Here is a 16,306-nt window from a genome sequence, read left to right as displayed (position 1 = left end):
CAGAAACACCATGTACGGATAATTATCTTGACCGAATCTTGAGGTCAGGAAAATGCTAATAATTATGAATAAATAATGTTTTGGAACCAAATCTTAATCCCATCCGCAGCAAGATTTCAAAACACTGTATAATTGGATGATGGGGCTAAGATTAGTATTTCGAACCACTGGACTATTATTACTATTATTACTATTTTTCAATATGAACTGTTGTAGTATTCAGAAATAGAGCTTCTTCTAGACTATCACGTGTTCATCTGTGATTGTGATTTATGGTCAGTGTCTGGTGCAAGTCTGTAAGTTTGGCAGGCTTTCCAGCAGGCTAATAGCCAGGCTGGCGCTACCTTGTACTTCCACTCAATTTCTCTCCAGTGACTAGGTCAGGAATCCGAATACACTAGACGGTTTGCAAGAACCCTGGAAGTTGTAGACCGTGCACCAGCCAATCAGCGAAGAGCTGTGAAGCCATGACTCAAACTCAAGCGCCTGTCTGGGTCCCTTTTGTGGTACAGTTATTTTAATTGATCCATGGGTACAGCACAACAGTAAACAAAAAGATGGATGTAGACAAAGCCATACATTCTGCGTTGGCAACGATTCCCGAGATCAAGGATTTAAAGCTGGAACAAAGAAAATGTTTGGTGAATTTTATCAAGAAAGAAAGAAAGACATTATTGCCCTTCTTCCTACGGGATTTGGGAAAAGCCCCATTAGCGGCGCATTACATACGTCACAAACAAATAGCAGCGATTGGTTAAATAAAAAAAGTACCCGCCTACCATCAAGCGAACAAATCCTAATGCTGCGAGGTCAGACAGTTTCCAAGGAAGTGAAACTGGCTGATGAATCAGGCTAGTAGGCTAAGGCAACAATCGAAACATAGAAGGCTAAATAAACTTATACGTTACTAACGGAATTATACCAGACTCTTAACTTTCACTTTTGTCACAAATTGCCACCAAATTGTGATCCACTATCCATAAAGTTTTAAAGCAGCACTATAACTTAGGATCTGCCACTCTGCCTGCTCGTCTCCATGGAGATGCTATTACATTACCTGGAACTGACTTTCTGATGGATTTATTGCAAACATACATTCTTACCATGAGCCTCTCCACAGAACTGACCTGTGAATTATCCTGGTAGCCTAACCATGTCTCCATGGAGATAGATAAGTTTACTGCTCTACTGTGGGACAATCCAGACAACATCCCCATAGGGACAGATAGGGGGCCAATCCTCCACCAGCTGTCATAACTCCAGCAGTGTCAGTGATCATCTGCAGTTTTGTGTTGTTTTGTTTGAATCATTCCCTTTAGCATTAGCACAACAACACTGACTTTGCCCTTTTTCTCAGTTCATTCTACATTGGCACCATTAGTCAACCTTCAGACACTAGCAGCTGCTGGGTGTTCATTGTGACTGCATTCTGTCTATGCAGTCTCTCCCGTCTTCATAAAAGCCCCATCTTCTCTTATCCACATATATGGGCCCCAGCGCTACAGCCTGGTGTGTGAAGCGAGCAAACAAAGCCATGCCCAGAGAGATGGAGGAGCGTGGGCGCGTAGTGACAGCAGAGGAGAACCACTCGTCTGCAGAGCTCCCTCCTGAACGCGGGTGCACTTGTGAAGATACAGGCACCACGCGGTTTTGTTTGATTTGACATACGCCGTCTTTATCACTTAGGACAACTGTGTTTTGGTTATAGGACTACTGTAAACAAGACTTCAAAGACTTGGACACTACTAGGTTTTGCAGCTGAGAATTTACTTCACAGAGAAAGCTTTTTATAGCGCTTAAGGGTACTTTTTTATTTTTAGCAGAAATTGGATTGAATTATGATTTTATATGTTTAAAGCTACATTACCAGATTGCCAAACTGCAAAAGAAACTGGTATTTAAAATCTACCTAAACAGGCTAGAATTCAGTATGCATAAAATTCAGATGCATGCACAGTCTTAGAATACATTTTTTACGGTAATCAGCTGTAGATTGCCAATAGAAAACCAATTTTAGCAACGCTCACAACTCTTTCTTTGGATTTGCGATTGATAAAATGTGTAATTATTAGATTTGGATGCAATGATGATATTGACACAAACTGCTACTTGTACAATATAGTCTATGGGGGAAATAATCAAATGAACCAATTAACAAGAATCAGCTACCTCACCTTTAAATGATATTGTTTTTGACATTTGTATGTAACGATGGAGGTCTGTCACCTGCTTGTCTCCTGAGATGTGCCTAGAATGTTCCACAGTATGGCCATAAACTTGCAAGCCAAATTACAGGTTAGATTTGTGGAGAGGCAATCCCACTCACAGTAAGAATTCATGTTTTTTAAGATATTTCTGATCAATAAATAACACCTGTAGCTGAATAAATGTAAGACAGATTAGTTCAATAAAATACTGTGGACACCAAAGTATTAACAGGTTGCAGACCCTCTCCAGAAAAGTTACACAGTGCACCTTTAAGCAACATTTAGAAAACAAAATGGATATTCCCTGTCAGTTAGAATTGCACAATGCATGCTATACTAGAGTTTTATAGGCCCTGTTCCTGCCTGCTGAATTTGGGTGGACCGACTCAAAAATGCATAGGTGTACGAAGAAAACACCAAAAATATAAATCAGTTTGAAATATATACAGCAATGTTCCCACAAAACTCCATAATACTTTCTAGAATCAATATTTTCTTCCATTGCTTCCTAATGTTGTTTGTGGCTTAGCTGGAGACGTGAGTTTATTCTACAGACCTGCAGCTCGGACTTATGCCACACGCTTAATGAGGAGAGCTGTAAAGCCTTTTTCCTTTTCTGTGGTGGAATTTGATGTTCAGTGCACGCCGCGGGGATGCTACCAGCCCTGTGAGGATACAGAACCCAGGCGCAAACATTCAACAGCTCCTAAATACTGAGACTATTTATTTAGGATTTTCTCTGAAGACAATAGAGCAAAGAAACTGGGGGAATATGCGTGGAGTGGTACGCAGTATTGAGGGGGCGCGCTTAATTGAGACAAGACCAGACTGGGAGAGTTTACATAGATATTTGCAGTTAGCTCATGACAGTCTAAACAACATTATAATTAAACTTCACTTGTTTTTGAGCTAAAAAATATTTGGAAATTAAAAGCAATATAATTTTTTTCAATATATTTTTCTATTAGGAAACAGTGGCTGTGTTTAAATCCTCAACTTAATTAGTGCATTGTTGCCTTTTAATGTGGCAGTAAGAATTGATAGACATATACTACCACAATTCATTGCACAATTTTAACACAATATGTTTGGGTGGAAAACAAAGAGCAAATTAGTTTAGCCTCTCCCCTAAAACAAAGAAGTAAACCATTATACACAAAGCAACCTCAACATTGCACAATTTATTATTGCGGAAAATAATTGGAAAGTGTTTTGACTGTTTAACTAATGCTATAACTTAACAGCTTTAAAAACATGTTACATAAATGCCACATTTAATTGATACTTGGATTTCATTGCACTCAAAACTACAAAACAACATCCAGTCCATAGTTTTACCCAATTAGGTTGAAACAGTTCTTTGAGGGAAAATGTCAGCCTAGCGTCCACATTAGCTCCTCCCTAGAGTGGCATCTGCTCTATTCGACTTCTGTCATACTCTGCTAAAGCTCTGCAGCAAACCTGGCATCCCACCAAAAGCACAATTACAAGTCAAAGCCATTATCTGGCTGCTTTCAATTCAGAGGCTCCAAACTGCGCTCAGAAAAGCATTTCGGACTGGAGACCCTAATTTAACATGGGGATTGGGAAGTTAGGAAGGGAGAGCGGACCACATTTTCAGCTGGCTCAAGGGCCATTGCATCATTTCCACGTACACTTTTGGATTTCATTCCCTGAAAATGAGTTCAGAGTTAGTTGTTTGTGCTGCTACCCTTCACTGGATACATGTGGTTATAAAGGCTTTTTACTTTAAGTACCGATACAGATAAACATTAATATTAGGTCAAGTTGTATCTTTATTGGACAGGAATTTACCTCAATTAGGACAAGCCAGAGTCAGAACTAATAAAATATATTACTGAAGACAGACTCAGACCTAAACCAGGATTAAATTAAAACTAGCCCAAAGATATCAGAAATCAAGAGGACATTGATCAAATAGGATAAAATCACCAAGATAGACTTAGACGTTGACTTAGACAGACTTAATTGATGCACAAGGGGAATTACTTAGACACAGTACCTCACACATCACGTTATAAGAGAGAATGGTAATAATAAATTCTAAATAAGTAGCAAAAATAGCAAGAAACTGTTTTTAAGAAGGTGTAATTATATAAATGCATATGTGCAAGTAAAAATAAAATAAAATATAGAAATAAAGTAATAAAAATATATCACAGCTATATACAAGAGGTCAAACTAAACTAAACAAGGATTAAACTAGGTCTGAAACCAAGAATATTACATTTATTAAAAGGCAATGCAAAGAATGTACATATCTCTAGAGTAAGACATAACATAGCAGTGCACTTCCTTTATAAACTTTATGAAGTTTATTTAATCGCTGTTTTAAAATGTATTGAAACTTTACCTCTGCTACACCTCAGGCTGAACTGATCTGAAATGTTTCATTCTACTTTTCGGTACCTCAGTCAGTAACAATATCAATATCTGGTATCAATCTGCCCATCACTACAGGAACATCTCAAAGTTTTTCAGAAAGTCAAACTCATATATTATAGAGACGCACTTTCAAGCCTTTGTTTCTTTAAATTTTGATGATTATGTGACAAACAATATTGATCTTTTTCATGATCTTCTAATGTTTTGAGATGTACCTGTAGTTGCTCCTAAAGAAGGCCAAGTACTATCAGAGACCCCCACACCACACTTTGAGAATCTCTGGTCTCACTCCATCTTCACTATAATAACTCTGCAGTGTCCCTGAGCAGCATTCCCACAGCTGTCTCGACACTGGCGTCTAATTTTGAGGTGCAGGCGAATAGGAAATCTGTAGCGATGTTTGTGTGATTTGCCTAGTTAGCCCGGATTAGCTGAGTGATATGAGTTGGAGATGAGGTTGGGGAAAGAGGGGAGCGATAGCATGCTAGTTTTTGACACTCTTGCACTGGGCTCTAATGAGGAGGCGAGGAACCAAAGGAGGCTTGGGCAATGAGATTAGATGCAACTCAATTCAATTACTGCTGAGGCGCCACGGGTGACGCTTGAAAACTCATCCTGTTAAGATGCGCTTCAGAAGAGCGTGGAGCGGGCTGGGTCGGGCTGTACGCCGCACTGCCACATCACATGGAAAGAGCTCTGATTTAGCGGCGTGCAGAGTGTCATTATGTTCCACTGAGATTTGATAGCACACTCCGCAATGCTCAGATACAGATTTGGAAGAAATGCAGAAATAATTGAGTTTTCAGCCGGAGCAGGCCTTTATACACTGTTGGCCAAATGATGGAGTACAGTGTGAGTGGATGGAGTGACTTACACAGTGGAGTGAGGGGCTCAGTTTTGTATTCAACTGTATGGATGAGACAAGTGTGTAACTTTGACAACAATTTATAGACAAATTGTTCAGAAGCAACTGTGAAGCTTTAACTTTGCCATCTGTGCCCACCCCAGCTATTACCACTGGCCTTCGTTCAAGACACAAGCTGCAAAGTTGGAACTATAAAGGCAGTTATAAACTTTAGAGGGCAAGCAACAAAAGACAAGCCTGGCATCTTATATAATGGTCCAGATAAAACAGTAGGAGATCACAATGAGCAGTACTGGTGATTTCTGATTCTGATTCTGAAGTAATGCTTGGCCAAGAATCACAATATGGATCCGATACAATACTAACAAAGTTTAGTATAAAATGCATTGTAACTCCTCATAAAGATTATTTTACAGTGGAGTGGAAAGCATATATTTGTATTTGTGCTTTTTCCCTGCTGGAAATAGGCATTCAGTATACGCACTGAAATATAAATAATGCAACTGAAATATAAATAATGCAATCCACAAACATATAAATATTTGATTCTAATGAAAACATTTTAAATTGCTTGAGAATTTAATACCTATACCTATATATTTTGTCAGTATCAAATACTTTCTATGGATCCACCTTTCACTAGTAATTCACACAAATACGAGTTTGCACTTACTGACCTTATGGTCATTTGGTCATAATTTAAGATAGATGATACAAAAAGCCAGTGCACTACTTCAAAGAGATTCATTTTGGTCAAGATTATTATCATGAAATCATTTTAATACAAAAGACTAGAAGAAGGATGTAGAAAGCCTAGTTTAAGTGAGGATTTATTTGAGTTACTGCACTTTTGTGCTGCTCCAAAGTACATATAAATAAAATGGAAAACACTATAAGATCATGTGATTTGGTGGGTGAGAGAGTGAGAAAAAAGGAAAGAACAGCATTGTCATCATTGTTGTTATTGCTAAGACCTGCTGTGCATCCTATAATACAATCCCCCACAATGTAAGGCCTATTGTCTTGTATAATATTACTAGAGCAAACATAGAGCACTGTGCATTCATAAAGGACGTAGCAGCGGCTGCAGACGCCTGTAAAATGGTGCAGTACAATGTGTACACTGTGTCTCTTTGGTATGATTAGCACTGAGCACTATCATCATAGAAGCTGCTCCACGCTGCTGCATCTCCACACTGGGGATTTATAGGTGCTGATAAGAAAATCTTGTTGTTGTCTTTCATAATTTATGGAGTTGACAGTGTTCACATTTTCAGAGGCGGCATGGCTATAGGGCTAGGGCTTGTGCAGAGTTGAAGGTAGATAGGATTTATCATTCCTCTTCATATTGGCAGTAAATATAAGCAGCCAAAGCGTTTATGAGAACTGTAAAGCTGGTTAAGAAGTTGGACCAATTGATCCGCTAAAGCCACCAGAGGACAGTGCTCCACACATCTGTAAATCTAAGCAGGAAAGGATGGAAAAGCCATGTCAAAAATACCCATTATCTAATATTTATACAGGAAGACAGGGCTGTCAGATTAAGCATTGCCTGGAGGATTTGGTTAATTTTAGATTGTAAAAAAGTCTAAATCAAGGAACAAACTTTAGTGCTGACTTGATAGAAAAAAACTGCGCAGAGCAAAACTAATCCATTTCTGGACAGACTATTTACCACTAGCCGATTTCATCTCTTAATTTCCATACAAATGTAAAACTAGGCAGGCATGGAATCTCGTGTGAATCTTAAATGAATTCAATTGTTCCCCCTCACACACAGTCCAGGGTTGGCCCAGGGCTACAAGATGAGTGCTGCACAAATCCGCAATTTCAAAATAAAAGTCTACTTTGATTCAAATCAGACTGACAGGGCATTGTTTCATTTTACATTTAAGAGAATAATTCAACCATTTTTTAACAGTAAAAATGGCCAGAGCACATAGAGGAAGTTTTCATACAAGCTTTTGCATAAAGTACAGGTCAAAAAGAAGAAAAGCTTATGAACCTACAACCTCTCTAACCATCCAATTACACATGCACACCAACAGATGGCCAGATGGGTGAAGTGTCTTGTGTCCAAGGACACAACCCAACAGTAAGCTGTATATACTCTTCATAGAGCTACAAAACAGTGATTATTTTCTATCTTTTAAGATGACTGAAAACAAATTATTTGCTCTTCCAAATTCAAGTTTAATTAGTTCAAGTTGAATTAATAAAATTTTAACACAATTTTAGCCTGATTTTGCTTTTAGATTGAAATAGTATAGCACAACTGTTATAAATTGGCTTTCAATCAAGTTCTTAGAAATATTCTTACTAAAATAATCACAAATGAAATCATATTTAAATGATATGTTAAACAGTTACAGTAGGAAGCTGTAAGTAGCCCTCGCCATATGGTCTGTGTGCCCTCATTGTAATTCTCCGGTTACAAAGTTCACTGCTTTTATTTTTCACCTTTAACTGGCTTGATTCACCAGTGTCTCCACAACGACAGAGACGGTTTTGACCCAGTTAATCTGCATGACATCTTTTAATGTGAGAAGCTTTTATTGCCGGGAATGCTGCCATGCCATCCAGCTGGCGGTGGTGCTGAGGTTCTGAGCATATGCCTGAGGAAAATGAATAATGCATGCTAGGTTTTTTAAGCGAGTTTTTCTCTAGCTTTTCCTTAAGGTACTGAAGACGAAAAGGTGCAGGCGTACACTGCTCCTCTCGTGTAAAACGAGACAGCGCAGTACCTGCAGATATTCACAGTTTAATCACAATTTAGAGTTTATGACAAAGTTAACAGCCTTCACTGGGTATTTGTGCCTCACTGTATCCTGTTAAAAGTGATGTTTCAGTCTTTTGAATGTGCTCGGCGTATTCCGGAGTCTCAAAAGAGCTGTATTAGAATTGGATAGCATCCGTTTTGTAGTCATCAACTGCCTATTATTAAGAACATTCTGCTTTCATTCTAACATGTAAAAATCAGTGTGTTCACTTTAAAAAGCTCTTCACTGCTATCAAACCAGTGTAGCATAGTAGCACTACACGTATAACTTTTGAAGATACTCAAAGTTCTTTTGTTTATTTGTCTTATTGCACCATTAACGTAATTCTTTTTATGACCTCTCCTAAAGTACAACCATTTGCATTTGTCTTGCTGGAGAATGACACAGCTTGATTCAATGGTGGGCCAAACTTGTATCATGGAATTGTTAAAGGTATATATTATGCAAAATTGACTCTTGTGAGCTTTAAGCCATGTTATAATGTTGTGTTTCATTTCATTCACACATGTTTGAGTAATCCTTTATTATACCTGTCAACATCTCCAAATCTCAAAATGCGCTGTTCCACCTTGTGATGTCATGTAGTGGTAGTTCAAGTTAACAGCTACTTTTTACCTCTTTTTAGTGGAGATTGGCAATTCCATGTCTGAAGTGATCCAAATAATTCCACTGAAGGTCTATATATTACCACTTCCTATATTACCACATGGCATCACACGGAAGAAGAGTGTTTTCCATTTGAGAGAAGAACCTAAATACACAAGATCTGTGTGTTAAACATGTAAATGAAACAAAACAAAACTCCAGGTATGTTTATGATGAGGAAACATTATAATATACAGTAGATCAGAAAATAGCATAATATAGGCCCTTTAATCATTAAAAACATGGGAAATGTACAATATTACATTCAAGCTGGTGCTGCAAGACTAATTTGTCCTCTCTTTATCGTTCGACTGCACCAAAACACAATGAAAAATGAGCAGAGATTTGAGCGAGCAGTGTATTGTCCACAGAGTTAGTGCTTGCATTGTCCTAGGCTTAATGAAATAGCAGCACTCTTCTTGATTTTCATTAATAACCTTCATGTTCACTCGTAGCCTTTATTCAAGAGAAAAGGACTCAGGCAATTTTTATTACAGATTGTGCTATATGCAATCTATCCCCAGTGGAGAAGGGGCTACATTATTCATTGTGTAGTGTGTGATTTGACCACGGTGCTTCAGAGAGTGCAGTTAAATGAAAATATTTCTCTTGAATTATTAGAAAGGTTTAATTTGTCATTCTTCTGCTGACATAATGATCTCTATATGTAAATCTTTCATTGTTTTTATCTTGAAAATGAGCCGGGACAGTCATGTAAGGGCACAGTTAGCAGGGATGTGTCTGAGCTAGCATGTGGTGGAGCTAAACGGAACAATTGAATTAATGCCAAGTGCAATAACATCATTGTGCTGATATTTTAATCATGTGGATATGATTCACTTTATTATAATACTGACAGGTCAATATGCAAATGTACATTCACAAAATCTGGGTTATATTTATTCTTGCTGACTGTAGCTAAAGGTTAATGAGACAACCTATTGACCTTTGGATGTAAAATAAAAGCTGTATTGAATACATTAAGTACCTACATTCTTGCAATACCTGCTGTATTTTACGGACTATTGAGTGCACCTGAATATAAGCTGCATCAACTAAATTTTAACAACATTTTTTAATTGTACATATATAGGCCGCATCTGAATATAAGCCGCAGGTGTCCAAAATAACTGTTCAAAACACAATCAAACAATCACCCCCGTCTCTCTCTGCTCTCTACTGCGCATGTCTCCTGCAGAAAGAGTCGCTGTTCTGTCTGTATCATGTCAGTGTCTTGTAGGACTTCAGCAGATTTCAGACTCTTTCGGGGGCTAGGCTAGTTCTTTTGATCAGGTATGAGTGGGTGTCTGGCTACTGAAGTTTGAGATCATTTACGCATACGACGTATCCCCCTCACTTATGTTCATTTAGCATCATAACTTATTTTATCACAAATTATTTGAGTGTGCTGAAAATATCGCTAGCTAGTGTAGCAACTTCATGTTAATCCTAGATCCATGTGTTAACCGCACAAACACGGTGCTTTCTGCATTCAGGCTGTGCGTATCTAGCCTGATTCATCAGCCGGTTACACTTCATAGAAACCGTCTGACGTCGCAGCATTAGGATTCATTTGCTCAACGGTAGGCGAGTATTTTTTTTTTTTCATTTAACCAATCGCTGCTATTTGGTGGTGACATATGTAATGTGCCACTAAAGGGAAGGGCAATATCATCTTTCCCCTTGATAAAATTCACCAAACATTCTCTTTATTACGGCTTTTCCTCGATCTCGGGAATCGGTGCCAACACAGAATGTATGCCGCTTGGTGCCCGAACTGGCACTTCCGGGGGTTTTGCGAACCGTTTACTGTATTCCGATTCCTGGCCTAGTCACTGGAGAGAAATGAAATTGAGTGGAGGCACTAGGTGGCGCCAGCCTGGCTAGCGTGTATCCACTGTGTTGCCAAACCATAGACTGTATATATGAATGAACAAAGAATCCGTCCATATATTAATGCTGCATCATTTTATTAGCTGCAGAGTTCAAACTGTGAGAAAAAAGTAGCATCTTATAGTCTGTAATTTATGGTATTTTTGCATGTTGATTTCTTAAAGGTGCAGTGTGTAACGTTTTGCCAACTGCTTGACCCCATGTTATTGATTTGCCTGCAATGTTCCACAGTATGACAAATAGGTGTTGTAATAGTGTAAAAAATATGTATCATACAAAGGCAATATAATATATAAAACAGAAATAAAATATATGTTTCCTTTTTTTTTCTTTTTTTTTTTCTCTTTGGAAATACCACCATTTTAATTTATACCCCTGTGATCTTTCTTGGTATTTTGTTACAAAGGTCTTTTAATTTGGAGTAGCAATACCCATACTTGGATGCTGACTACTTCACTTATGCAGTGGACAGACAGAGCCCTCCTATTGCTTAACAACCTGAATCCACGCCTGACTATTTTTAATGAGACGACCTTTAACCTTTTGGATTCCAGCACCTTCTTGGAATTAATCATCACCCCTTTAGTTCCTTACATGTTTGTTATTTCTGGCCAGGCTAATTCCTAGGTGCTCGTCTTTTGTTTCCAGGTTTCTCCATCCTGCAGGCCATCATGGAGGCGGCTGTGGCTAACAACTGGCAGGTGACGGCGCGCTCGGTCAGCAGTGCCACAGACGCAGCAGAGTTCAAGCGCATTATTGAGGAGATGGACAGGAGGCAGGAGAAGCGTTATGTCATTGACTGTGAGGTGGACCGGATCAACACCATACTGGAGCAGGTAGGAGCAGTGCGCACTATTTAAACTAACACCCACACTCACACTGAGCTGCTCCACTGAGTCACGCTCGCTACAGGATAATTGCAGGACACAATTTTCTAAGCGACAAACAGTAAAGAGGCCTTGTCAACATATGTAAATCACATGGAGTTTGATAGACACAGAGCTGATGGTTGTGGCTAATTACGCATTTGTCTCTGTTGTTTTTAAGAGTGGTTTGTGTACAAAGATGTTCCACAATAAGGTTTAATTTACGGGTTGTTTTAACAGCAAAATCACTATCTTTTCTTTTCACAGTGGGCTGTTTAAATCTGTATGACACATTTGCAGGAAAACTTTGTTCCTCTATGTCTATTGAAAATGTATGACTATTAAGTTTAGTTTGTCTGTTTGGAAAAATAAAAATTAAAAAAACTTGAGGGGGAGTTACGTGTTGGCAGTGAAAAAACACAAAAGAAAGCATCATTACTTTAAAATACTTCAAAAGTACAGAGTCATGGTCCAAGATGTTTCACAGGTTATGAAATATTTCTTAAAGGGCCCATATTACACTATTTTCTGATCGATGTTATAATGTTTCCTGCACACCTGCACATTTAGGCTGAATTCTTCTCTCAAAGAGAAAATACTGTTTCACCTTATGATGTCATGTGGTAATACAGGAAGGAAGTGCTCCACTGTGTTATTAAACTCTATACACCTTCACTAAGAACCACTATGAATCATTTTACCTTTTCTTTACTGAAGAAAAGGTAAATCATAGCTGTTAACTTGAAAACTACCACTACATGACATCACAAGGTGGAGCAGAGCATTTTGAGCTTTGGAGATGTTGACAGACTAATAATCCAGGACTACACAAACATGAATAAATGACACAAAACACAACTCCAGGTCTGTTTTTGATGAGGTAACAACATTATAAATGGTCACATTTTTCTATAGCGCTTTTCCACCTTCAAGGCACTCAAAGCACTTTACAACAAGGAACCACTCACCCATTCACACACACACATTCAAACACCAGTGTACGCAGACACTGTGGGCAAGGTGGGTTAAGTGTCAGAGATGTTTTTCGAAAAGTTACTACCTACATCTGCTATCCCAATACTTCTCTAAAAGCTGTTGTCACTTTTATAGGCTTAGATTTTGGTTTGAAGGCAGATGAGATATTCTGTACTGCAGCATGTGACGATAAACACCAATATCTTCCTGAATCCCACCTGTTTGAACAAATTGTCTGATATTACTGAAACATAATGCCTGGCTGGTTTAAAACCATAGATTAGGAGACAGGCTGAGGAGCTGGAGGAGCAGAAGCCCAAGTAGCCATTTGGACGGAGCAGTGATGAGGCTGCTGTCGTTTTAATCCGCTCCTAACAACCCCCCGAAGCCCCCCAGTCCCTTGCACACGTCCACCGCCTCAGGACAAAATGAAAGGTCCACCAATCCTTGTAGTAGGGGAAACACAATTACCATGAATAGATGAGTGCTTATTATACCATGCATCTCCTCCCTGGCTCGAGACTGCAGCCTGCCGCTCCAATAGGATTCTCCACTCTGCTTAGCAATATCCCCTCAATGACCATTAGTTTCACGTGTTGTTTCATTAATCTAATAATGTGATTCAGCAGACTGTTGAAACTATTGTGCTTTTTGTAATTAGCTGTATCTAATTTTGTTTCCTGTTGTGGAATTTGCAAAAATCAGCTTACTTTTATGAAAAATGCACAAGCCTGTTTTATTAAGCCCCCATGTGAAGCTTCTAATGTTATGTCTGTCTGTCTCATTAATTGGATTTAGACCCCCAAAACAATTAGGATTTGTTAATTATTTCTTTTTGTGTCTTCAATATATTCAGCTCACACAAATCCCAAAATTCACCACACAGATTCTTAGCCAGCAGCAGTTAGTAAATGTCAATAGTTTTGAAATCAAATCAGACAGAGGCCTTAGCTTAGATTGCTAAAAACGTTAGATTACAACATCAAGGCATATGAATACAGTGTTAGTTTAAAAAAATAGGCAAAGGTCAGTACTGCAAACAGTTCGGGGTTGTCAAAAGTGTTTAAACTAGTATCAAACTAGATACTATTATACTATAACAAGTATCAATACAAAAAAATATAGTTTTACCTAACTATTATAGAAAGGTCTTGTTCTTTATCAAAACCACATGGCAATATTAAAGAAACTATACTATTATATACTATTTACATTCTATTGTCCATAATATTCTGGTATTGATCTTGTATTGAGACTTGTCCCAAATAGCAAAACTGAGTTTGAAATTTTAGTAGTATATGTAATATATTTAGGACCCTCTGTCCAAAACAGAAATCCTTTTTCACACTGTATGCCGGACAGTGGGGTGTAACATACATTACATAAACAGTAACCTGTCTCCTGTGCAGGTATTCACAGCATAAAATGACAGGTGATGGCAGGTGGTGTCAGCTGTGGGGCCCCTGTTGCTCCTGCCTGCCCCTGCCGCTCTATTAAGCGCTGATTGTGGACAGATCGAGTCTCATCTTGAGTGTGAGGAGGACAATTTGAAACTAAACCTAGTGCCGTCGTGTCACTGTGTTGAAACGTGCCTTCAGTCTGTCAAGGTCATTGGCTGTGCAGAGTGTGTCATAAGGCAGGACAGATAGTGGTGCTGATTGCTGGGGGAAATGGGAATCGGCTCCAGTGGCTTAGTTTTATGATTTCACTCCGAGCAATTCCAGAGCGCAGAATGAATGTCTTAATACCAGGCAATGAACTCCGTGGAGTGGAGAGTTATCTTGAATAGATGAGTATTCATTTGCAGACACACTTACACCGACACACAGGGAAATCATCTCTGCTGCTTCTCATGTGTCATCTCCTACCTTAAGTGAACTATGGATTTTTTTCACTGTACACACCAGAGATTGGGTTGATGAGATTCTATGATGAGAAACGTAACAAAATTACTCACTAAAAATTATTCACTATAATGCCACTAGAAGGAAGCTGGTTTACGGTTGTGATAAATGTAGTAGAAACCTGAAATATCGCTTTAGTTTTTTGAATTACAGAATTGTAGAATTGTCAAAAGGGATGCACCGATTAAGCCGATTTCATTTAAACAAAAATGATATTAGACAAAACTGATCCAAATGTAGCTGTTATTCATTCCTCAAGTAAGCACTTGTATAAATACAAATTCAAACATGTTACATCAATTTACATGTCCAACCAGGGTATCGACTAACCCCGAATTCACAAAGGGAGCTCCAGCAGCGCTTAACGTAGGCGGAGCTGCGCGTACGCGTCAATTTCAAAGTTTCAATTCACACCAGAGCGTCAGAGACGCTCCTGCTACGCAGCCTGCACATCTTCTCACTGTTTTCAGACATCACATTTTGTACTTGCTTTTTATCATTTATTTTATGTTAAAGTGTATTAAGTTAGAATGTGTATTAAGTGTATTGTGAATTAAGTGTACAACTGCAACGCATTTGCGTTTAATGAGGTTTAAATCTATTAGCACGCACATTAGACACCTCAGTTTTTTTCCCTCAATAAGGTCAAATCACGTATAATTAACATACATTATGAGTGTGATTAAAATCATACGTCCGTCCAGGTAATAAGGCCGATACGTTTATATGTTGTTACAGAGTCCTGCACCGATGGATACGGGAAAATAGTCGCTGAAACGGGCGAGTTTTAACGTTCTGGAATTTTAAGGGCGGGTCAGGACTAATTCAGGTCTAAACCAGGTCTAAACCATGACTAAACCCGGACTAAATCAGGGCTAAACCAGGTCTAATCTTGGAGAGAAAGAGAGATAGCGAACCCTGAGCCCCGCGGAGCAGGTGTCTGAAAAGCGCGACGGCTGCACGTACCTCTTCTCCAAGCTCTGCACCGGTCCTTTCGCCCGCGGACACTCGGGGCTACACGGAAGGACCTCCGAGCACATTTCAACAGTGGGTCCTGGTTTAGTCCTGGTTTAGTCCTGAGTCCTTGTAGAATTGGTGTCTGACATCGTAAATCACGTGCGCGTTGTTTACATCGCTGTCTTGACTTTGGTTAAATTATTTTGAAAGGGTATCAAAAGTTTATTTTGACACCGCGTGTTTATTTCCTGTCTTTCCCCTGCTAAAAACCTTGGCGACGCGCCGTTGACGCTGCATAATTGGAAGTCCAACCTATCTCTAGCAGCGCGTCAGCGTCAGACGCTCGTTGGACGCGCGTATGACACTGTCGGTGTTACACTGTCAGACCGGTTAAAATGGAGTTTTAAAGCAGCGCGTCTGCTGCTCGTGTGCTTACGCGCCATTGCGCTTTGGTGTGAATTGGGGGTAATCAGTATGTGGAAGCCCATATCCATATCAGCAAAATGTTCAGTATTGGTGCCAATATCCAATACCAGGATCATATCGGTACATCACTAAGTGTTAAAGACCATTGCTATTACAGTTAAGGTCAAGAGACTTTATAGGCTATCTATGGTTTTCAGAAAGGTGAAAAATTATTACCTATTGCCTTAGCGATTAACTATTTAAAACAAATGTCTTTTGCATGTAACAGGAAATGTAAACTCATATATGCAGTGTTGAACTATTTTGAAGTTTGTTTATATTTTGGGTGCTCGGTGTCGCTGCTTTGAGACAGATATTTTTAAAGTTGAGCTTCAATAAATGA

At 39.0% G+C, this 16,306-nt stretch overlaps 1 protein-coding gene across 2 annotated transcripts in view; it reads left to right on the top strand.

Moving 5' to 3' along the window:
• Positions 1-16,306, top strand: part of gria3b (glutamate receptor, ionotropic, AMPA 3b) — a 99,344-nt gene that overhangs the window by 45,402 nt on the left and 37,636 nt on the right. For both annotated transcript variants that reach the window (XM_055159368.1, XM_055159369.1), the window contains exon 4: positions 11,445-11,632. In XM_055159368.1, the coding sequence (XP_055015343.1) occupies positions 11,445-11,632 (188 nt within the window). The remainder of the gene's footprint in view (positions 1-11,444; positions 11,633-16,306) is intronic.

Source organism: Boleophthalmus pectinirostris, unplaced genomic scaffold (genome assembly GCF_026225935.1).
Source record: "Boleophthalmus pectinirostris isolate CB_2022bp ecotype Guang Dong unplaced genomic scaffold, ASM2622593v1 HiC_scaffold_23, whole genome shotgun sequence".
NCBI classification, from domain to species: Eukaryota; Metazoa; Chordata; class Actinopteri; order Gobiiformes; family Gobiidae; genus Boleophthalmus; species Boleophthalmus pectinirostris.
This window is presented reverse-complemented; position numbering and strand designations above follow the sequence as displayed.